We start from the raw sequence: 25575 nt of genomic DNA, 5'->3' as shown, positions 1-25575 counted from the left end.
TACAGCCTTTAAAGTTGAGAAGAACATTGGACTTAACAGTACTAGAGGATTCAGACAACAAAGCAATGATCGACACACTAAACAAAGGGACTCTCAATCAGGCTGCTTTAAAACTGGAGGAAATTCTTAAGAAGGCAATACCTCCTACAGTAATTAACAATAGAAAAGCAAAACCATGGTTTACAGATGCATGCTACAAAGCAAGAAAAACAGCTTTGTTAGCCCTGCATGCAGAAAAATTGCAGCGCACGATAGAACGGCTGGAGTACTACGCTAATTTAAGAAGAGAATATAAAGCCATAGCTAAACAAGTCCATCAGAAGTTTTTGGAAAAGGAAGAAAAACGTTTAATTGAAGAGGCTACTCAGGACCCTTAGACCCTTACAAAGCTTTGCGTCCTAAACAGCCAAAGTTTTCTCGTAATATACCAATGGATGTTTGGGAAACGCACCTTCGTGCAATTCTTCAGGAGAGGGACACACGGCCAATCAGTTTTCATGTCGACCCATCAGTTATCCCGAATGACTCGGAGAGATTTACGCTTGAAGAAATAGAAGAAACTGTTAAAAGCCTAAAAAATGAGAAAGCATGTGGTCCAGATAACATTTATAATGAACATTTGAAAGGGATATTCCCTTTGTTGAAAGAATCGATTTGCCAGTTATTGAATGAATGTTTACAACAGGGTAAGATACCAGACTGCTGGGCTAAGTCCACAATAAAAATGATGTATAAGGGCAAAGGTGATACAGCAGACCCCAATTTGTACAGAGGAATTGCTCTGGAATGCACACTCTTAAAGACACTGACTCAGCTAGTATGTAAGCGCCTCACAATATTAATAGACGACAAGCTCCCAGATTCCCAGTTTGGCTTCAGAAGAAGATCAACCATTCAAGCAATCGATTGTCTACAACAGTATATTAATGAAGCTCTCGCAAATCCAAAGGGAAAACTTCATGCAACCTTTATTATCTAAGGCTTTTGATACGATCAATAGAGTTATCGTATTAGAGAAGTTGTGTAAGATCATCGGGCCTAGTTGTTATCTACTTCCAATCATTAAGAGTCTCCTTACAGACAACTGGGTAGAGATTAGTGATGGCATCACCAAGTCATATCCGATACTTCAAACCATCGGCGTCATTCAAGGCGACCCCGTAAGCCCATTGCTTTTCATTGCCACCACAGCTGACATTGTACAAAGAGTAAATTCAGAAAATGTCAATATTCTCATGTATGCAGATGACATGGTTCTGACGTCAATTCTCAGTTGGATTTGCAGACTACTTTTAATAAAGTTACGAAATGGGCAGAAGAGAACCAGCTGAGGTTAAATGAAAATAAGACTGTCTTTCTGACCTTCAGAAAAGGAGGAAAACGGGGAACATTCTTAATCAATGACCAGCAAGTAAAGTCACTCACAAATTTTAAGTACCTAGGTGTCACTTTTCAAACACCGGGGAACGTGTTCTCTTTACATGTAAAAGACAGACTAAATGCTGCCATAAAATCCATTAACGACATCAGATCTTTGAGCCATCTCTCACTTTCATGTGCCATCGAGTTATTTCATCTTAAGGTTAGTCCTGTAGCCACCTATGGATTAGAAAATATATGGATATATCTTGGAAAGAGGCAACTACATAGTATAGAGAAGGTGAAAGCATTCCATTTAAAGAAAGTACTTTGCCTGTCAAAGTACACTCCATCACGCCTCTTATACCAACTGTCGAGGGAATTATTCTTTGTGGAAGAGCTGTATTTGAAACTACTGCTCCCGGCCACCCCAGCATATAAGAAACTCCTATAAGAGCTTCACCAAAAAAGGGACAGCATATGGTGGGACTTTTACCAGTGTGATGCGATGATCAACCGCAACTGGACTCAAGGAGGCTATGAGTTGAGACACGTTGTGACCACACTCTCAGTCCATGGGTTTCACCAATACCTGTGTATTAAAGCGAGTTTTCATGAGCCAAGTCCGGACTGCAGGTGCAAAAGATGCGGCGAACTTTGTGAATGCTATCACGTACTTAAGTGTAAACTGAGAATAGAATCCTTAACAAAATTCTGTACAGACGATTACTTATAAGAATTTTGTCCATGCACATTTGTGCGCAATAAAACATTTATTAATTATGCAAGTGGAAATATGGTTTGGTGATTTTGAAAGCATCCAGTTTGTTGAGTTGTTGGATCCAACTTAGTTCATAGTTTTACATAGAGAGCTTCCCTGCTATTAAAATGAACAGTCTTATGAACATTTACCCCATTTTTAATAGGGAAAGATTGGAAAATGAATGGATTAACATTTATTCTGATATAGAAAAACATTCGTTCCCTCAAAAACTTTTACATTATATTGCCCTCAGTGCCCCGAACCAGTGTATGTGGAAGTGTCATAATTGATTTGTTTACTGTTAACATTTCCTGTGACCACGGCTTCCTCTGAAAGGAGTATGAGCACTCTGAAGAGGATGAAAACATATTTCGCGTAATTCAATGAACAATGAAAGACTCGGCAGTATTAGTGCTATTGCTATTGAGAAAATGCTTGTGAAGGAATTGATGAGTGATCAAGTATTGAAAGACCGTGTGATTGACCATTTTGCAACCAAGAAAACTCGTTTGGAACTACTCCAGGAAACTTTAAGGTAAGATTTCCTGCCTATCCATTCATTAATTAATAGCTTCGCCACTGCACACCATCACGTAATCTCGCTTGTTTAGGCCGTGGTCTTTCAGGGTTGTTGTACCATGGGGAACAAAACAATAAAAGGAAACGAGGACAAACATGAAATCCTAAAAGGACGAGGACAATCTCCACATTTTCAAATTAATGGGCTCTCTTCATCAAACCAGTTCTTCTACATTCATTTCTTCTCAGACTCCTTTCTGTTTCTGAGCTTCATGAGAACTGCGCGTTGAGGAGTTGCATTTACAGATCTTCAGTCTTGATGTGGGAAATGCAGGATAAGAACAACACTATAGCCTATAAAGGAAGAGGCAAAAATGACAAAGGATTAATACAAGTGGTAAAAAATAGGAAATGTCATAGACTTTGTATGATGAGTATTGTTTTCCTAATGTGCCCTAGGTATTAAATAATACCTCTTTCTCTGTTGCAGTTTACCTACTGTGGAGGCATGGATGCCTGTTGAGAGGGATTCCGAAGAGTATAACATGAACCATCCACGAAGGGGCCATGCGGTCATCTTCAATAACGAAGAGTTTGAAATGTTGGACATGTCCAAACGAGTAGGATCGGATGCAGATGTGAAAAACTTGGAGAGGCTGTATACAGCACTTGGTTTTGACATCATGATCTATCACAATAAAAATTGTCATGAAATCAAGAAAATAATTGATAATTGTGAGTACATTCTCTTTTATAAATAATGTTGATTTATAAAAGCAAATAGCTGTCTTAAGTATTTTAGTTTTCCAACAAGTCTGGTCTTTTTCTGCACACATTTTCTCTTGAACATCTCAATACTTTGAGATAATATCAGCAGTTCACCGTTTGACACACACAGTAGAAATTCATGGTGCACAGCACTGTTGATATTAAGAAAATACGATGAACAACACTTTCACGTTCAACCTGACTTACCACTCTTACTTCCTTCTCAGGGAATTGCCATAAACTGTCTTTATCATTTGGTACATCTTTGTAAATGTTTTCTCCAGTTTGAAGCAAAAGCAAATGTGATACACTGCCCATAGCATTCAGATATCTCGATAGTTGCAACACATACTCTCAAATTAACAGGTGCTGGGTGATAACTATTTCAAAAATGCACAGCAGATGGCTGCTTATTTACAGAGGATACCACTATGCAGCTCCACTCTCCAGAAATTGCTAAGACTTTGCATATGCATGACATTTCCAAAGTTCAGTTATGTTTAGAACAGACCTCATTTATTTACCTGTCAAATAATTTTGATAACCGTTACAATTCTCATGTTAGGTCTGTATTGAAATGTATGTAAATACAAAGTATGTTACAAGTGTTATTTTTAATATCCACCTATTCAATACAGAGAGATCTAGTCAGTTAAGAATAAAATGTTATCATAAAAAGTTACAAGGGACATGTTCCCATGTTTTGCCCATTTTAAGGGCATCATCAGCCTCAAATTCAAACCTGAAAGGTGAATAATCAGGATCCTGATTGTTCTTACAAATCGTAAAAAGATGATATCAATGTAGGTGTTTGTCTAACATAAAATTATTACAATGTCCTTGGTTAAAATAAAGCTGCATGTCACAAGTTCACAAGATTACACTCTCTGGAGCGCTAAGTCAATGCGCCCAAAACCTGTTGAGAGAAGAGCAATAAACAGCTCAATCTTTATAATGAAGTAGAAATGTGTTTCCTTGAATAGGTACTCCTATTGGAGGATAAGAAAAATTAAAGCTGATAGACTGTTAAAGATGTTAATTTCGTATGTTAAGACAACAGTCTTCTTGAAGTAGTTGTTCAGCTGTCTGTAGTCATGACCTAGATGTTAGGCCCCTTTAAACAAGCATCATCATCATCATCATCAATAGTATATATGATATGATATCTACATGTGATGTGCAGGTTAAGAAAAAGCTTTCTGAAATAATAGACATAGGTTGACAATCATGTTCATGGTTCCTAAAGAACTTGTGTACCTCTCAGTAGCGTTCAGTTCATATTTTTAATGATATCAAACACATTTTTTTCAGGAAAATGTCATTTTTTTTTTTTTTTTTTTTTTTTAACTGTTACTTGGAGCGTAATCATTTGCATGTAATGTCTTCCAGTGGCAGAACAAGACCACAGCGATGCAGATTGCATGATTGTCACCGTTCTGTCACACGGCATGGGCACAGGATTCATTTTGGCCAAAGATTATCCCTATAAAGTGGAGAGTCTATGGGCTCCGTTCACAGCAGACAAGTGTCCTACGTTAGCTGGAAAACCCAAGATATTCTTCATCCAGGTATGATTATTGAATTGTATAAATTTAGTAATGTGTAATAAATGCTTATCTTTCCAAATTTCAATCTCAAACATTATGCCTGTATTTTCAGATCTTGACCCCAACAAATCTCATTACCACGGCTCTGATTTCAATGACGTATTATCCTGGTCTACAGACTTAAAATAAACACATTTCTAGCTTTTGTGAACATGAAGAAATAGTTTTTATTAGTTGTATACAGAGCGAGCTTCAGTAGAGTTGCTGTTTATTCCATGTGCCACCTCTGGGCAAGTCCAGTAGCTGCCTAACCTATATAGACTCATTAAAAACTATTTAAATCGGTATTCTGGTTAAAGTTGACTTGACAATTGAAATAAGTTTGTAGATCGCTGATGAAGAGAATGCTTATTGTTCTCCAAACACATACGATGAATAAATTTCATGAAAGTGTATTGACTTAGCTCACCTGGTGGCCATGATCGTTAAGGCGTTCAAGTCTAAACGGTCTGACACCATGGTTAGCTGGTTTAGGAGAGGTGGTTGTATACAATTTCTAATCACTAGATTGCATGCCAAAAGCCTGGATTAAATTCCAAACCTCTCTGCAGTGCTCATATGGAATGAGGGCATATGACACTGTTGATGGTAATTCGTCCGTCGGATGGAGATGTTAAGCCCAGAGCAGATCCCTTGTTGCTATTAGACAGGAGTAGGCTATGTGCCGGCAGCAGATTTCACCCTCTCCCTTCATACCATCATATACCACGTCATTCATTTCATCTCATTAACTACTCTAATGAGGTTGACATCAAGAAGGGCATCCGGTCATAAAACACCCCACCCAGATTCACCTTATCTCATACCCTACCACGTAGAGAAATGGGACAAAGGTTGGACAAACAAACAAAGTGTATTGACAAGGCGGATTTAACCAAATACTATTTTAAATAGTTTTTAATGAGTTTGTACATGTCGTTATAGAATTGCACCTATTATGGTCAACAGTAACTTATATGTGATATTGTATAGGTTTTTGGGCTTGTGCCGTGTCAAGAAAATTATGTGAAATTCTTAACGTTTCGCAGAAAACTGTGCTCTGCATCCTCAGAAGAATTCTCGACTGTCCACAAAAAAGGCTTCTTAAACAAAGACACTTTTGAATTTGGAACGTTATAATAGAAGTAGAAGTGTAAATGGTACGTTCATTCACCACCAGATGGACCCCAGGACGTGGCACAACGCTAGCGTTTGTCGAGTTCGAAGCATGGTGAATGAACGTACCATTTACACTTCTATTATAACGTTCCAAATTCAAAAGTGTCATTGTTTAAGAAGCCTTTCTCGTGGACAGTCGAGAATTCTGAGGACGCAGAGCACAGTTTTCTGCGAAACGTTAAGAATTTCACCTTATTTTCTTGACACGGCACAAGCCCAAAAACCTATACAATATCATGTCTATAAGTACGGGCTGTGAAAGCATTAATGGAAACAGTAACTTAAATAGCTCGTCCAGTGAGGTCTTGGTCTTGGTTTGCCTGTGATAAGCATCTGTAAAGCATACAGCACAATTACTTATTGTACAGCAGTAATAGATTCATTTAGCACGTTTCATGGCTTCTGAATTAAGTGTTATAATAATTTATTTCGTGTTGCTATTTCTAGCCGAGTGCAGCCCTTGTAAGACAGACCCTCCGATGAGGGTGGGTGGCATCTGCCATGTGTAGGTAACTGTGTGTTATTGTGGTGGAGGATATTGTGCTGTGTGAGTTGCAGGAATATTGGAGACAGCACAAACACCCAGCCCCCGTGCCATTGGAATTAACCAATGAAGATTAAAATCCCCAACCCAGCCGGGAATCAAACCTGGGACCCTTTGAACCGAAGGCCAGTACGCTGACCATTCAACCAACGAGTCGGACAATTAAGTGTTGAATGGCTTATTATCGAGTGCTGTATGTTGTAAAATGCAATTTGCATAGAAATTTTGAAGTTCACAAGGTTGAATTACAGAGTGCAGTAAGCAACTGTCCCCAAACTCTGTTAATATCTTTGCCCTCTTCTTTCCTGTTGATACAGTTTTTATCATCGCCTCCAATCTTGTCGGCAGATCCAGTCATCATACTGATGGTGGTAGACAGAACCATGGTTTGCTCAAATTTAATTTCATGGTCGAGCTCCAACTTTGCAGAAATTTCTGGTTGGATGAAACGGTGATGCTCGTGTTCTTTCCACCTAGTGTTAATGCTGCATTTGGTAGTACCGGTATAAACCTTCCTGTATGAATAGGGAATACAGTACATGCCTCCATGGAGAGAGGGTCCCAAGGATCCTTAGCTGAGCATAACAGTTGCAATATTTTCTTCGTTGTTGTAAAGGAATTCTTCTGGTTGCGATGCTTTAAAACCTTGCCAGTCCTATCCATAATCACTCAGATGTATGGAAGGAATCCTTTCCTCGTGTGTGTGTGTGTGTTTTTTTTTTTTTTTTCTCTTAAGCTTATGGAGGAGACTAAAGCCCTCTTAATCTCAGTTTTGCTGTACCCATTAGCTTCTAAAGCCAAGAAGAGATGCACCACTTTGTTCTGGTACAGGTCTGGTTGATACAATATCATAGTTCCCTCGAACAGTGTCCTCATCGCCAGTACCTGTTTAGGGTGATGGTTAGAGTCCTTATTGGTGTGGCAGTCGGTATGAATAGGTTTCGTGTGCACTGTGAGGGCTAGATGATTGAAGAATGGCTGCACTGAACCTAGAAACACCAGTCTGAGAGGTCATCACTTAGCCTTCATACTGCTATAAATGCCTGGGCTCCCACTACCCTATCTTTTTTCATCATAGTACTGCCAAAGAGTAGTTGAAAATTTATATATTTAAAATATCAACATGGCCTAATGTCACAGAGCTTGTCAGTTGAAGTGTGACTGTTAGGTGCATATTGCGTTATCTATTCAATCAAGCCTCGAGTGAAGCAGGAGTAACGTGTTAGGTTTGACCTGTGAAGGTGATATTACCACCAACTTCTGTGTTTTTCTCTTATAATCTCTAATCTTTATCCCTCAAGAGCACTACTGGCTACGCAAAGTTTGCTACATTTTCCTGTTTGAGTTTTACAATTCCCTGATTTCACATATTGAAAAAGTTAAACTGACTAACATTTCAGAAAATTGAAGGAAGCTGATTCCTTTTCAAGTACTATAAATTTCTTGTAGTTTTTTAATACTATTTCTAAATCTGACATAATATTTCTCAGATAAAAAGTTCTTCATATTTTAGAAACATTGTATATATTTGTATTTTTACTTTACTGCCTTTTCCAATCTAAAAGTGGTTCTTTATAAATATTGTACATTGACCCTCAAGAGCATTTCAGTAAAATGCTTGGTATCCTTTGAAGTGATTCATCAGAGGATGCTAGACTAATGAACAAAGAAGACTCAGAAGGGCAAATGTTGGTTAGAAAACTCACTTGAACAATTAAGCACCACAAAATTTCTTAACCTTGTCCACATTCTCAAAAATGACTTGCCAGATCGTACAATAGATCATCATCATCATCACCATTGTCCCACTCACCCAGGTGTGATTAACAAGCCTCCTCCACTCTTTCTGTCCTTCCACTTTTCCTGCTCCATTACTTCTGCCACATCCAATCCAGCTTCTCTAATGTCCTTCCAGATCTGATCCATCCACCTTCTTCTTGGTCTTCCAACTGGTCTCTTTCCCTTAACTTCTCTTTCAAATTCCCTTCTTGCTACCCGTTCCTTTCCCATTCTTTTTACATGTCCGAACCATCTCAGTCTTGCTTTCTGTATCTTCTGTACTAACGGTTCTATATTTAGCTCTTCTCTGATTTTAATATTTTGAATTCTATCCCTTCTTGTCTTTTTAACCAATGTTCTTAAGTATTTCATTTCTACTGCTTGCATCTTACTATCTCATCTCTTATTAGTTACCAGCGTTCCTAGTCCGTCTGTTGCAATTGGTATGATATACTGTTTATCAGTGGCAGTTGGTGGTATCTGAACCTGGGTGTTGCACCAAAATTTTCAAATGAGAATCTTACAGAAATAAAAAGAAACCCTAGTATCCTTAAGTAATGAACTGCATTCCTGTTAAGACTGAAATGTATCCAGCAATTAAAACACAGGAAATAAGAGCTTAATTATACAGTATAACTACAGTTATTCTTACATCACTTGAATAAAAAATTTGCCCTCCTGTTTTTCATTGATGCAAACTTGTCAGTCACCCTTTGATTGAAGTCTGCAATTTCCATCACCAGATCTCTTTCTATAGAAAGGATTGCCAAGGCCGACAATTTTTCCTGGGTCATAGAGTTCCTAAAGAAAGTTATTATCCTCTTCAAAAAATATCTTTCTGCTTCGACAGACGTCACAGGGATTGTAAGAATTAACTTCAATAGTTTCAAGCACTCTGTGAACTTCTTCTCTAGGTTGTTGGTTATTATAAACTCTGCTAGATTAACAGCACCAGACAATGATCTGAATTCTTGTGCTAAGTAGATGGAAAATAGTTCATGGCGTAGTTTCAGTTTGTCCAAAAACATGTACATATAAGGTACCTTCAGGGAACTTAGAACAGTACAAGGGGAACTCCTCTGGAAAAAACAATGATGAAGCTACAAGATGACCTGAGAAGCTAAAACGATCTTTAGCCTTGGAAATGATCACATCGCACTCTTCCTTTGCTTATCTTTTCCATTCAGTCTGTCCAATTTCTTTTTCTTCAATAACCAATCGGTAGGTTCATTACCGCTCGTGAGGTCAATTTCTTCTCGGATCTTGGAGTTGTTTACTTCAGATGCTGAAACTGCCTGATGTGCAGAACCTGCATCAGTGTCTCCGTGTTGTAGCTGACCGAAGAGAACTTCAAGTAGTGGTATAACGTTACGGAAGAATTCCAGCCAATAATTAAAACTACAACTGGAAAGAACTTTTTTTTATGACCAAGAGCTTGATGAATAGTAGTTTCACTCATTACAGAATCATCTTCCAGTACCTGTTTCATACACTCTATAATGTGTAAACTGTGTTTATGCATCGTTATTGAAAATTCCACCTAGTAGGACAAGCCTGTGGCAAACGTATACTCACTCCCTCTTCAAGTATTGCGGTCCGCTGTGGGCTGTTGGAGAAGAATGCACAAATTCCTTGCAAACTTGATAAAAATATTTTCACATAGCGATTGATTGATGCCGCCTTGCTCATTAAAAAATTAACTTGATGGGCATAGCAGTGCACATATTCTGCGTTGGGATAAGATTTTTTGACAGTAGTTTGTACCCCACCAGAGGAACCAGCCATAATGGATGCCCCGTCCTGTGTCTGTGCAATTAACGTTTGGGAAGTTTCATTTACTTTGCGCTTCTTTAATTCTTCCAGTAAACACGCTTCTAATGTCTGTGCATCATGTTTTGCAGGAGACAGGAAACTCCAGAACCTTTCTATTGGTTTGCCTCTTACTATGTAACAGTACACAACAGCCATCTGGAATATATTCGAAATTTCACTGATTTCATCTGCTATAATAGCTAAAAATTCTGATTCCCTTATTTGTTTTGATATTTCTTCCTGGCATACCTCCAACATAATTTACAAAAGTTAATTTTGAATATGGTTTTGGATGTTCCTTTGAAAACAGTTGCCTTTCCCGATTGTCCTCTGAAAACACCTGGGTTTGATCATGATTCAGTTTCATCGTGTCCCCTTAAGGCCATTTCAAAAGAACCACAGAAACGAATACAGTATAATAAAATATTTAATATATCTGTTATGCCTAATTTTTTTGTTATGGACTGCAATTTTCCTTATATGCGCACTGTCGAGTTGTGCAGCTACGTTGACAATTCCAAAAAGTGTCAGAAACAGTTTTGAATGCGAACAGCTGAAGATTCACGTTTCTTTATTTTGGTACTTAAGTGGTTTATGTCCGTAACTTTTACTTTGGTCCACATGGGTTCCCCAACCAAACAACAAGCACGGGAGGCAGAATAACGCATTTTTAACTTTGCAACCACATAATCAATCTCCCTTGTAAACACCCTCTTAAACTGTCGATTTACAGTATTAGTATTTTGCAAAATATTTAAGTGTGGTACCAGGTAATGGTCTTCCGAGTGTCTTTAAGGTAAGTTTCTCCTCATCAGAAAGCTGGAAAAACTCTCTAACTTGTAAATTACATACAGTATTAATTTTCACTCGCACTCCACTACACGTGAGATTACGCCTTGAAAAGTTAATATTTCAAACCAAACATTCAGTTACAACAAAATACTAATACACCCACAGGTGATAGATTAGAGCGCTAATGCCATGAAACGAGACCAACAAATAGTCAAACTAAACTGCACAAACACTGGCAGCTTTGTGACGAACTCATACAATCCAGAATTCATCAGTTATAATAACGCACAGAAAAACTATCTAGAACCAAAACACCCATAACACCAACAGCTCCATGTCTCAATAGTCCAGCCGTTTACCCACATGTGACAATGTTGGCACAAAGCTCTTTTTATGATTGAGAAAAGTATAACATGAAGTTATGCTGATGAGAAAACGTTTCCTCTGAAAGCATATCCTCAAAACAAATTTGAGGATAAGAAATGGTTATGATTGCCGATGTAATGCCAATGTTGGTAACATTGTGGGTGGTGCGGTGCGGCTTACCCTGGTGGCGTGGGAAAGAAGTTACCATTGCGAGAGGAGAGAAAGCAGGGATGAAGTCATCTCCGCAGAGTGGTGCAATCTAACAGGGACATTTGGAATTGTTTTTCGATAGGGGACTTGCTGGTCTCATGCAACTCCCTAGGACCGATACTGGCGGGCTAGCTACCTGATGCTATACACAGTATACAGGCTTAGGCTCGTCCCTGCTGAAACTAAACAGCGGCATGCTGTGCACTAGGGAGTTGCCGTAGGAAAGTCAATCCCCCTGAGTTTGATTCAAAGATGGCAAAGTTTAATGGTCCGTTACGAAGCATTAGTACATCGAACGACCAAAGATGGTTGATTTTAACACATTTTAGAGTATATGTTAGGTTTATTAAACTGCAAAATAGAAAGAAAAGATGACAAATGAAGTGTAAAATTATTGGTAGTTGTGCAACACTGCAACAGTACCACGCACCGCCCTTGCTATATAATGTTAATTTTGTTCTCTTGGGTACTTTGTCATCCCATAAAAGCTCTCTGACTTGATGATAAAATGTTGTACCTTTACTTAGTCTCTTATTAATTTTAGGGTTGATTTAATTACTTCCATTAATAATGCTACTTAGATATGTAAACTGTTCTACATTCTCTAACCATTCTCCGTCTATGTTCACTTAGCTTCTATTTTTCTTTTTTCCACAGTGCAAGACTACAGTTTTCTTTTTACTAATTACCGTTCCAAACTCTTTCAGATTTTCATTCCAAATGTCCAGTCTCCTTTGTACTTCCCTTTCTCCCTTTCCTCAAATCACCACATCATCTGCAAATACCAAAGCATTAACTTAATCGCTACTGATACTCTGTTTTACACATTTTATGATTTCATCCATCAATATAATAAACAATAATGGAGACAGTGCACTTCCTTACTTGAGACCTTTTTTTTTTTTGTATAAAATATTTGTCACCACTCCCTACTTGTACACTGCTTTTACTCTCATGGTACAACATTTTTATCTTGTTAATTAATGTTTTTGGTACATTCCTTTTCAGTAGGCATTCCCATACATGTTTCCACTTACCTGTATCATAAGCTTCTTCCAAATCCAAAAATACGAAGACTATTTTCTTGCTCCTTTCTAATGTTTTTTCATTATCGTTCACACTGTAAATATAAAGTCTATTGTTGATCTATTCTGTCTAAAGCCATATTGTTCTTCCTCTAACTGTGTTTCTATTATATCCCTCAGTCTTTTGTCTAAGATTTCTCCATTATTTTTAGCCCAAGTGATAATAGGGTTATACCTCTATTTTTTACATTTCTTCCTATTTCCTATTTTGAACAGTGGTACAATGCTTCCTTGTTGCCAATCTTCAGGTATCCTTTTATCCTTCCATATGGCATTGAGGGCTCAGTATAGCCACTGTAGTCCAATGCTTCCTGCTGCCTTAATCATATCGGCATTGCATTCATCTTTTCCACTTGCTTTACCTTTGGTCATTGCCTTCATTGCCCTTTCAAGTTCCGACCATGTTATCAGGTTCTCTTCTTTTTCTCCATCCATTATTTCCATTTTCTTATCTCCTTCTTCCTCCGAGCAGTCATCCTCATTATAAAATTTTTCAAAATACTTTGCCATCACCTTCTGAAGACCCTTTTTGTCATGTACTATGGATCCATCTTCTCTCTCTAATGCCTTGACTTTTTCTTGATTTATTAGTTTCAATGTTATTACCCTGTATAATAATTTCTGAATTCCTAGACTATCTTGATCAATTTTGTTGGTAAACTCACCCCAACATTTCTCCTTTTCTTCCTTGATACTCTTCTTTACTTGTAGTTTCAATCTTTTGTATTTCACATGTAACCTTTCTATCTTATTCTCATCCCTCTGATAATTTTTTTTGCTTTTCCTTATCCATTTCTTTCTTCACCTTGTTCCTTTCTTTTTTTTAACTTTTTTATTGTGTCTGTCCACCACAGAGTCTCCTTTCCCTTAACCTTTACTTTTGTTTTCCTGCATACCTCAATTGCTGCTTCCACAAATGTCTGTCTTAAGTAGTCCCACTCTTCTTTTCCACTTCGTATTTCCGTGTTGGGCAACTTCCTTTTTATCCAATCTTGGAATGTTATTCTTTTATCCTCCTCCAATTCCCAAATCCTGATCTTTGGTTTCTTTTTCAGTACAATTTTAGGGATTTTTACTTGTTTTAATTCCTCAATTAATAATCTACGATACTTTCACTGGGGATTATCTTCGTATTCGTGACTATCTTTCCCATTCTCGGTCTGTTATTGCAAAATAGATTAATGTTCCATACTGTTGTAATGCTCTTTGTACTTGATAGTGTCTTTGCTTACTATCAACTTGCTAGAAATAGCGTTGTAATTGAGATTTGTTTTTCGGAGAGTGCCCTTTATCGGGATACTAGACAACAAGATATCAAAGTACTCAGAACTGACAGTACACAAGCGCGCAGAGTGCCGAGAAGCGTGCAACATGAGAATATAACAGTTCAATACATCGTGTCAACATTACCGTAAACAGTGCAATTCAGAGCTCCATACACGTGCATAAAGAAGTTAAAGGGCCGCTACCCAAGAGAATTGCCGTGGTAGGTACATGTGAAAACAGAAGTAATAGGGGGAAGGAACTCGTGAAAGAGAATTTTGGAAAACAAGTTTGAAAATAACAAATATATTATACCAATCTCAAAGGGGTAACAAATTATCTTTACATCAGAACAAATAGTATGAACCAGCATATGGCGTAATAAAAGCATTAAGTTTGATTTTTGATTACATCGTCATAATCAAATTCCTAAGCACCAATCGCTACAACCTTTGGACATATGTTCCGACACTTCAATTAAGGGAAAGAGAAAAGGGGGGAGGGAATCTAACCCATAGATTCTGAAATCAGTTTCTTTGCATTATATTACACAATACGCTAGAAGGGAGGTACATCAAATAAAGTTTCAGGCTCGTGCCAGTAGAATACAAAGTTGGTAGTGTCATACACTTGCTAGATAAGCTCACAAATTGATACAATGTTTACAATAGGACATCAAAAAATGTAACCTCATGCCAAACAATTCTAGAGATTCAGAATAGAAATAAACCAATCTCCAATCCAGGGAGTGATCCTTTTGGTAGATTAGAGAAAAAAAATAGGAATTCTAACAAGTGATCCCAGAAGGGATTAACACACATACATGTGCAGAGGCGATAATAAAATTGAAGCTAACCGATGAACATACAAATTAAATTAGCAGACCACATCTTTTGAGCAAGCACCATTTTTACGCAAAGTTAACAGATAGATGAGATAAGAAAAGAAAACAAGGAAATAAGAAACGGAGGAATGGGATAGGATAAGGATCAAGCCGCCTAGTCCCCAGCACTAACAGACGCGATGCAAAAAGTTCATCTCAGAAGGTAGGAATGTGTATGGGCTAGAATTTTAGATCAGCTGTCCAGTACACCATTTACACCACATTTTAGGAATATAAATGTCCAAAAGGCAGAACATTTGCACTGCACGAATACTCAGATGTGTCCTGAAGGGACCAAAGTTCAATTTTCGTTACTACGGCGAAGCCCAAGTACAGCAAGGTAGGGCACGTTAAATGATAGAAAGAAACAGTGTCTGCTCACCCTTGATAGAAGTCCAGCACGAAGTTTACAAGTAAAATGGACACGGTCCAGCCGTGTACAGAGTTCCAGCTCCCACTGTCTTTAACAAGGTTATACCACAACTGACCTGCCGAATGAACGACACAAGGCCATATATATATGCCAGCGGGGTAGATTGAGAACATACTATAGGCGTGGCGTCAGAGTGGATGCGCCATGCAGGCGAGCAGTGACAGCAGTAGGACAAGCAGCCGGGAAGCCAACAGTTCGTAACAGCAGACGAAGAAAAGAGCACCGATTCGAAGGGGAGAATTTTTTTTTTACGTAAGGTTAGCACAAGCAGCTCACAACACTGTCCATCCCAATTATATCGGCTGATCTTATGGCTATTCCTCCTCATAAATCATGTGTTCGTTATTGTCGGGTTATTTCTGATACAAAATTCCAACAGTTTATCTCCATCTTCATTTCTATCGCCATACCCATGTGGGCCCAAAACATTCTCATATCCCATTCTATCAGTTCCCACATGGGCATTCAGATCTCCTATTATCATGATCCCATCTCCAACAATATGTGTTTCCAGTTCATTGAGGAAATCTTCTTTTTCTTCCACACTACATCCTGTCTGTGGAGCATACACCTGTACTATCTTCAGTAGTTCCTTGTTTACATGTATGTGCATTATTATAATTCACTACAGGAAATAGCACATAAAATTGGTCTTGGAATATCTTTTGAAAAGACAGTAACCATGTTTACTGACCCACCACTCATAAACAAAATTGCCATAGGAAACCAAGAAATCAAAATTGTAGATAAATTTAAATATGGCATAACAGAATAAATAAACTGACCAGAGCACAATATGTCACCAAGAATACCTACAACAAAAAGGGCCTGTCAATAGCAACAAACATCATGGCTTGCGAACATCAAGGAATGGAGAGGAATTCACTGTTGCAAGACTTGTCCATCTGGTAAGAGAATGGATAATATTTGCTGCATAGATCACAAATGCTATGGGGACTGATTTTTACTTTGAAGAAGAAGACTATAATGATGACAGCTTTGTCACAAAAAGATCTGAGAAAGAAGCTGATGATCAATTCTGGATTTACAGGTTATCCGGCCAGGTACTGAGTTGTAAATACATTGCACAAATTGTACTTATTCAAGTCATACCAACTCTCTAGACTTTGTATAATGATACTCAAAAGCAAAGTCATGTTTGTGTCCTTCCCTATTGTTCTGTCCTCCCACACTATCATTGTTTTTATCATATAGAGTGTTCCTGTCTCCGTATATATGACTTGGTTAGACATTTAGTTCCTTTTCTGTGATGACATAGGACATTTTCAACATTCCTTTCTGCCACAGGGAAGAGAATTAAGATGCTGGTCCAAAATTGGAACCAATTATTTTTCCCGCAGCTAATAATGTCTTTGTTCTTCCTCTCAGGCCTGCCGAGGAGAAAGTTTGGACCCTGGAGTGAACCTGACGAGGAGGAGAAGCCGAACGGAAACGGATTCAGGTTCAGAGTCCTACAAAATCCCTACACATGCTGATTTCCTCTTGGCATTCAGCTCTGTTGAAGGTTAGTAGACTGTGATTCAAATCACTTAAACACAGATAAAGATGTGGCATAATTTTTTAGTTTTAAAACCTGGGAACAATGAAGGAGAACAATATACACTTGTATATTAATAGTGGCATGTAGTAAAACTGGTCCTTCTATGAAAAGAGGTCAAATAGTACTGTGACAAACTTTGAGGGATGGTTTATGATATAACTGCCTTATATGTATAAAAAGTTAAGTCAAAATATGTAACTTTCTTTTGATAACTCTTCAAACCAGGGCTATTTTAAATCCTACAGAAATGTCCATTTGATATAAATTTTTTAAAATTGACCTAAGTTTAATGTAATATTGTTTGAATTTCAAATTCCCTTTGCGTTTTATAATGATAAACTAAAAATAAAACAGAAGTCGTAAATTTTAAAATAATTTCAATTTCTCCCAGACTTTTGAGTATCTTTGGTTACTAGGAAACTAGTAACATAAGTTTGACATGAAGCAAATAGCTGATATATTGGTAGTCTGTGGTTTGCTAAGCATCATGAAATTAGAAGTTTCCTACACCAAAAATATTCCTTAGTAAATTATCTTTTCTGATTGAACTCAGAAGTCTTTGAGAGGTTCAGTTCATTTCACTGTATTTAATATTTACTAAATGAAGAAATGTTTCCTTATACATTCATGAAATCTATATAGCCGGGCGAGTGGCTCAGACGGTTGAGGGACTGGCCTTCTGACCCCAACTTGGCAGGTTCGGTCCTGGCTCAGTCCGGTGGTATTTGAAGGTGCTCAAATACATTAGCCTCATGTCGATAGATTTACTGGCACGTAAAAGAACTCCTATGGGACTAAATTCCGACACCTCGGCGTCTCCGAAAACCGTTAAAGTAGTTAGTGGGACGTAAAGCCATTATTATTATTATTATTATTATTATTATTATTATTATTATTATCATCATCATCATGAAATATTCTAAATAATAATGTAGAAAAGGTTATTTTCTGCCAAACTGAAATCGTTATTGCAGTTCTTATTATGTGATATTTCTAAGTAAGAACACAACAGAGTATATGTCCAACCCTTGTCTCATCTCTCTCTAGGATCAGATATGAAGTGAGATGAATGTTTGTAGAGTGTATTTTTTTCTGACCGGATGCCCCCTTCCTGACATCAATCTCATCAGATAAGTTGATGAGATGAATTGAATGATGTGATATATGACAGTAGGGAGAGGGTGAAACCTGGTGTCGGCACATAGCCTGCTCCTGTTGAATAGCACCAAGGGGTCTGCTCGAATCTTAATGTCCCCGTCCGATGGACAGATCACCAACAACAGTGCGATATGCTCTTACTCCATATGAACACTGGAGAGGTTTGGTATTGAATCCAAGTGTTTGACACAGTCTAGTGATTGCCAACATTGCCAGCCAACATTTTAATGGAGAATGTTTTTCCGACCAACTGGACTTGAATCTGCTGACCACAGCGTCAGACCATATAGACTTCACGCCTTAACGATCGTGGCCACCAGGTGGGTTAAGTAAGAACACAACAGAGTGCCCTGCCAAATTGTATCAGCTGATTGCAGGGCTGTTGCTTTCAAACATATTGACATAAATATCTCTTAGAGCTGGGTTAATCCAAAAATTTGTTTAATGAAATAGTGCCATGACGGAAATGTAACCTAGCAACCGTGCAGGCTGTGTTGTAATGTATGGATGGATGGCCAGACAGTGTTACCAAGCAACCGTACAGGCTATGTTTAATGGCTGGCAGTCATCTGAAATTAGCAGCCATTGATAAATGGCCATGACTGGGAGACGTAAGACATATTTATGATCATTTGATTTTCCCATGGGGATATTCAACAATTTTTTAAAAATTTGCATATTGTTTCAATTTTTAAATAACCATAATACAAAATTCACTAAAAGAATATAGGTTATATAACCAGATCATATTGATTTCACTGGTATAGTCAATAAATACACCAGAGAATCACTAACCTGATGCTGCCATACAACCATGTCAGACCGAAGGATGATGACTCACTACATTGATAGACTGGTGAACAGGTTGAATATCCAGTCACATTTCTGGGTGATGATCACTTGGAGAATACTTTACAAACAAGCTCTGTTACCTCCCAACTAGTTGTTCTGGTCTTAAGTAGTCCTTCATAGCATAAATCAGTAGTTCCTAAAATGTGTGCCGCGGCATCTAGGGGCACCACGCTCTTGCTGATATTGTCTTGATCAGAAATAATAAAATTATACCATCCGCATAGACTTCAATAGTTTTAGTGGATAAATGGAGTTTCTTTGGGGGTCCAACTCCTTGGTTGAATGGTCAGCATTGAGGCCCTTTGGTCCAGAGGGTCTGGGAGTTAGATTCCCAGCCGGGTTGGGGATTTTAATCGTGTCTGATTGATTCTTCCATCTTGGGGACTGGGTGTTTGTATTTGTCCCAACACTCTCCTCTTCATATTCAGACAACACTCCACACCACCAACCACCACAGAAACACACTATAATTAATGCATCCCTTGGTATTATTCCCTTTCCCCAGTATTCTGGCACAGATTTCTATTCCATATGCACTTTAGCAATCTGTACATCCATTTCATCCATTCATCCATCCCTGGTGCCTTCCACATTTTCATTTTCTGGACTGCTAATTCCACTTCTAACATTCTTCTACTGTTGAATCATCACACTGTTTTACTACAGTCTCCTTTGCACAACTTCTCACATTCAGCTGTTGATCAAATACTTCTTCTATCTTCTCTTTAGTTCTTCTGGATGAGTTATCAACTCTCTACCTTCCTCTTTCATTAGCTTTGTATAAACTCTTTCTTTCCTATTACTTCGTATAATTCCATACTGCATTCTTTCACTGCCAGCTTCATCTGTTTCTGTCTTTTGTGTAAATTTTTCCAACGTTTCTTTCACCAATTTCTTACATTTCCTTTTATTATCAAGATACTTCCTTTTGCTTTCTTCATTTATATTTATTCCATTCTTGCCATGCTTTAGTCTTTTTTTTTTTTTTCTTTTACTGCTTCTCTCACCTTCTCACTCTACCTTGGTGTCTCCTTTTCTTTCACTCTCATTGATGTTCTACCACAGGCACACTCTGCCCCACTTAAAAATGCCCTTTGAAAATTGGACCATTCATATTCGGCATTTCCTACTTCAGTAACTGGAATTTGTTTCACTCTCTCCAGAAATTCTTCCTGTACATTCTAATGTTCTAATTTCCACACTTTTATTATACCGGTACTATCTTTTATCTTCTGTTATTTTTCCATTTTCGCCACTCTCATACATACATACATACATACATACATTCATTGTCTTTTATGTATGCGGAGATTTGTTTAATCTGAGTTTATAATTTTTTCTCATTTGCAGGTTTCTACTCCTTCCGGAATCCAGAGTCTGGTACTTGGTTCGTCCAATGCCTATGTGAAGAACTAACGCAAAATGCACATAAACACGATTTGCTCAAACTGTTGACCCGCACTGCTCGCAGGGTGGCTCTGGATTATGAGTCCTACAATGACATTATTCCATGGCAGCACCGACAGAAACAAGTGCCAACAATAACGTCTATGCTCATCAGAGAGGTCTACTTCCGTCCTAAACAGTGATGTTGTGTGTTCCTTGTTTCTTTACACGGAGTTGCTCAATGCCGCAGTCTGAGCGGCGTATGTATGTCTTTCTTTGATTATGTAACTGCCCTGGGATAAGTAATTTGTCGCAGAATGGGTAGGCGCATCCCAATTATGTAAGATTTAAGTATAATGCGTACTTAGATTGAATTTGATCTCATCCAATCAAATGGCTGTGATTCATGTCTTTCCAGGATGGGACAAAAATATGTACAAAAAACAGTCATTGCAGGTTGTTGAACAGTAAATATATTTATGAACACTTTTACGAGTTTTAAACTCCTTAGGTTTTTGCAGATTGTGAATGTTTTCTTAAAAATGTATAAAAGTTTTCAAATAAAGAGCATTTAGTTAAATACTGTACCTTCATATTATGTTTACAACCCTTTTGATATTGCCCCACCAGTGATATTTCTCTCCTCTGTTCCAGAACATTGAGCTCATTATAATCAATTTCACTTTTCAAGCTACAGCTGGGTTAGGACGTTGTTGGCACCATTCTATCTTCCTCTATCCAACCAATGTCGCTGCTCCTAAGTTGTTTTCCAATCCAGGTTCCTTCTTAATATAATAGTCCAACCACCTTAGTCTGGGTCTGACCGGGCAAGTTGGCCGTGCGGTTAGGAGCGTGCAGCTGTGAGCTTGCATCCGGGAGATAGTGGGTTCGAACCCCACTGTCAGCAGCCCTGAAGATGGTTTTCCATGGTTTCCCATTTTCACACCAGGCAAATGCTGGGGCTGTACCTTAATTAAGGTCACACTACTTCCTTCCCATTCCTAAGCCTTTCCTATCCAATTGTCGCCATAAGACCTATCTGCGTCGGTGCGACGTAAAAAAAAAAAAAAAAAATCATCTGGGTCTACCTCTTTTTCTCCTTGCTCTAAACTTAGCCTCCATCATTCTGTTCAGTATCCTTCCCTCTTCCATTCTCTTAACAGGTCCAAACCATCTCATTTTATTTCTCTCCATTCTTCTGAGAAAACTTCTCTACTTCGATTTCCTTCCTGACATAGTCATTTTTTACCCTATCCTTTCTTGTCTTTCCTACAAGTCTTTTACACACTCCATTTCATTGACCTGGATTTTACTCTTCTGTTTTCGTCAGTGTCCAGTTCTCTGCTGCATATGGCAGCATGGAGCAATAATACATCTTACACATCACCTCGCTTAAGCGCGGCCAGTGTCCAGTATTCGGGAGATGGTAGGTTCGAACCCCACTGCCGGCAGCCCTGAAAATGGTTTTCCGTGGTTTCCCATTTTCAGTAATAATAATAATAAATGCTGGGGCTGTACCTTAATTAAGGCCACAGCCGCTTCCTTCCCACTCCTAGCCCTTTCCTGTACCATCATCGCCATAAGACCTATCTGTGTCGGTGCGACGTAAAGCAACTAGCAAAAAAAAAAAAAGAAATCACCTCTTTACACTTCTTTCTTCCAGATAAAGTTCCTCACATTCTGATAAAATCTTGTATACTATTATTGATCTTCATATCTAATCCTGCATCAGTCCACTTCCCCAAGGACCTGAAGTTTTCCATAATTTCAAGGTCTTGGTCCTCAATTTTTACAGTACCTTTCTTTTCTACCTTTTCTCCTCTAGTCAACACTGCTGTCTTTATTTTGTTTCATTCCATAATTACGAAACTGTTCCTTCCTTGATACATCTGGTGACATACTTCCTCTCTACTAGCTCTCTAGTGTCATATCAGCATTATCATCATCATTTTCCATTATCCAGCTGTAGCCAGGTAGGGGCAAATATGGTTCCTCTCCACTTTCTTCGGTCTTTCCACCACCACCACCACCACCACTCCTCCCTGTGTCCCAGTCCATGTTTCTTTCTCTAATACTGCATTGGATTGTGTCCTTCATCTCATTCGTGGTCGTCTGTGGCCTCTCCTTCCTTGCATTTCCATCACCTTTTTTTTGGCATTCTTTCATCACTCATTGGCTTTATGTGCCCAAACCATCTTAGTCGGCTCTTCTCTATACTATCATTCATTTTTTCCACTCCCAGATTTTCTCATTCCTTATTTTGTCTCTTCTGCTCTTCTGTATCATTCTCCTCAAGAACTTCACTTCGGCTGCCTGTATTCAACTCTCATCCTTTTTTGTCATTGTCAAAGTTTCTGCTCCGTAAGTTATGGGTATATAATACATCTTGTACATAGTTTCTTTTGCTTCCATTGGCACATCTTTGTCCCATAACATGTTTCTTACACTATGATAGAAAGTTTCCAGCTTGTTGAATTGTCTTACTAATTTCAGGATCCAGTTGAGCATTTTCCATTAATTCACTCCCCAGGTATTTGAACGTCTCCACTACTTCCAGGGGCTTGTCTGCAAGTCTTTTTTTTTTGCTATGGGCTTTACGTCGCACCGACACAGATAGGTCTTATGGCGACGATGGGATAGGAAAGGCCTAGGAGTTGGAAGGAAGCGGCCGTGGCCTTAATTAAGGTACAGCCCCAGCATTTGCCTGGTATGAAAATGGGAAACCACAGAAAACCATCTTCAGGGCTGCCGATAGTGGGATTCGAACCTACTATCTCCCGGATGCAAGCTCACAGCCGCGCGCCTCTACGCGCACGGCCAACTCGCCCGGTGTCTGCAAGTCTAATCTGACCTTTCCCTTCTTTCTCCCCTCCAGTCATAACAAGAGTTTTACTCTTTTCTACACTTATTTTCAATCCACATTCTTCGATCTTCCCATTTACCACATCCAACTGTTCTTCAACATTCATGTCCTCTTCACCCCAAATCACAATATCATCTGCAAATAACAAAATGTTCATTTCCCTTCCTCCATATGCTGCTTTTGCTGTTCTCATGATGTCATCCATTACTATTGTAAACAGGATTGGCGATAGAACACTTCCCTGTCTCAGCTCACTGGTGATTTTGAACCAACTTGTCCTACCAACTTGTGTTTGCACGCAACTACAACATTCCTTGTATACTGCCATGATCATTTTTATTAAACCCTGTCCAATTCCTCTTTGCACCAGACTGTCCCAAACTTTAGTCCTGGGGACATTGTTATATGCCTTTTCAATGTTAATGAATGTCATCACCATATCATTCCCATACTCCCATTGTACACAATTGTACACAACCTGTTTGAAGATTTGTTGTTCTATAAAGATTATGAAAGTGATACAAGCTATCATAGTGCTTGTTGTTGTGTATCCCTTATCAGCATTTTCACTACAAAGCTTAGGACTAAACTTTGCAAAGTTTTATTCAAAACATGACGATTTAGGCCTACTCAAAATTAAAGATACAAGATGCATAACCTTAAAACACATGACTAGTATCTCCCAATTCATCTATTTCACTATCAGAGTCATTTATATCGCCTTCTGCATTTGTTATTTCAATTACTTCATCTTCTCTTAGAATTTTTTTGCACCTATGAACATAGGTGGTAGAGTAATAATAATTATTATGAAATACGCAAAATGTGCATGGAAACGGATGAAATATATTAAAGTCAAAGTAACTTAGTCTTGTGAATAGAACCTTGTTAATGACAACCTTCTTATTTCTCGGTTTAGGGCGTTGTATCGTCTGCACGAACAATAGAAGATTACATTTTTTAGTTTCCCTGCACTCCATCCTCGATTTATGAAAAGTATAACTAAGGAAGTACCAATGAAGTATAAAAAGGTGATGTATAAGATGTACTCTTGCCCAATACTGACATACAGCAGCGACCTGGAAAATGACAAAAGACAGGAGCATAAAATTCAGGCCAGTGAATGGAATGACATTTTTAAGAAGTATGATGGGAAGGACAAGTAAGGACAGAGTAAGAAATGAAGATATCAGAAAGGAAATCAGGAAAGGAAAAGCTTTACTACAGAATGGAGAAAAATAAACTTAAATGATTTGGACATGTTAAGAAGATGGAAGAAGGAAGGATACCAAAACAGACAATGGAGATGATCCAGATAGAAGGAAGGAGCTCAAGAGGGAGACCCAGACTAAGGTGGATGAAAATGGTCAAGAATAGTATAATTAGGAAAAACCTGGATTAGAACAAAGTTATGGAGGAAAAATGGTGGATAGAGGAAGATGGAAAGGTGTCATAAAAATACAAACCCGACAGAAGGTGGACAAAGGAAATTGATCGATAAAGAAAACTGCTATCATGTGCCATCTAGTGACAGATTTTGTTAGTCCATTGTACCACAAATATGCAGCAATAAACAAGCCTGTAAAATCAGCTTGGACAACTTCAAAATAACAGAAATCCAATCTACGGGCATAGATGCTAGTGTGTTATATAATACTCGTGTATATCTCTCCTATTTTGGGATTAGGGCACATCCAATTTTCTACTTTACAATTATACTGGTTAATAACAAACTGTAACTTTAGCAGCCCAACTTAGGTGATATTTAAGTAGTCTTTTATGATAGGAACTCTGTGTTCTGTAGAGCTTGTCTGATACTAAATCTGAATATTAAGTTAAATTGAAATATTGTGGATAGATTATTTTAATGAGTGTTCATCTTCCAGTCATGGATTCTTGCAGCTTAAAATCAATCCAAGGCCTGTAGAAACTGATGTTTGAGTAGACTCCTGGTTTGTTGGCTCGCCCACAGCCGTGACCCCAGCTTGTAATTCCAAACAGTGTAAAGGCTCCTGAAAGAGAGAAAAGTTGGTGGGTCAATTTTAAAAATAAGAACTAACAACGTCTAACAACTTTGACGCCCCCCTCAATAAGGAATCCTAGGATAAAGACAATTGCCATACACTGGAATTGTTATTATTCAAGACATAAAGAACCAGGAGTTGCTTCACCAACTTTCTTCATTAAAAAAAAATTAATCTAAGATGGCAAAATTATATTAGACTGGAACATCAACAACAAAGCCTCGTCTATGCACATTGACGAAATGTAGACTTGGAAGTGTTTCATATGATACCTAAAACTTGGTGAACTCATTCGCGACAAGTTACTACTATTCTGAAAACTTGATAAAAATTTTAATCTGACATGCTTAAATTTTAGTGTTATTTTTTAAAGTGCATTCATGTCTTGCT

General features: G+C 38.2%; 2 protein-coding genes across 10 annotated transcripts in view; one reads left to right on the top strand and one right to left on the bottom strand.

Moving 5' to 3' along the window:
* Nucleotides 1–21651, top strand: part of LOC136878832 (caspase-1) — a 513173-nt gene extending 491522 nt beyond the window's left edge. For all 6 annotated transcript variants that reach the window (XM_067152349.2, XM_067152350.2, XM_067152352.2 and 3 more), the window contains 4 exons: nucleotides 3132–3376; nucleotides 4799–4977; nucleotides 16731–16866; nucleotides 20263–21651. In XM_067152349.2, the coding sequence (XP_067008450.1) occupies nucleotides 3132–3376; nucleotides 4799–4977; nucleotides 16731–16866; nucleotides 20263–20501 (799 nt within the window). In that variant the 3' untranslated portion in view covers nucleotides 20502–21651. The remainder of the gene's footprint in view (nucleotides 1–3131; nucleotides 3377–4798; nucleotides 4978–16730; nucleotides 16867–20262) is intronic.
* Nucleotides 21652–22321: 670 nt separating this feature from the next.
* Nucleotides 22322–25575, bottom strand: part of LOC136878831 (antigen WC1.1) — a 144545-nt gene continuing 141291 nt past the window's right edge. For all 4 annotated transcript variants that reach the window (XM_068229027.1, XM_068229028.1, XM_068229029.1 and 1 more), the window contains one exon: nucleotides 22322–25173. In XM_068229027.1, the coding sequence (XP_068085128.1) occupies nucleotides 25037–25173 (137 nt within the window). In that variant the 3' untranslated portion in view covers nucleotides 22322–25036. The remainder of the gene's footprint in view (nucleotides 25174–25575) is intronic.

Source organism: Anabrus simplex, chromosome 8 (assembly GCF_040414725.1).
Source record: "Anabrus simplex isolate iqAnaSimp1 chromosome 8, ASM4041472v1, whole genome shotgun sequence".
NCBI lineage: Eukaryota > Metazoa > Arthropoda > Insecta > Orthoptera > Tettigoniidae > Anabrus > Anabrus simplex.
This window is presented reverse-complemented; position numbering and strand designations above follow the sequence as displayed.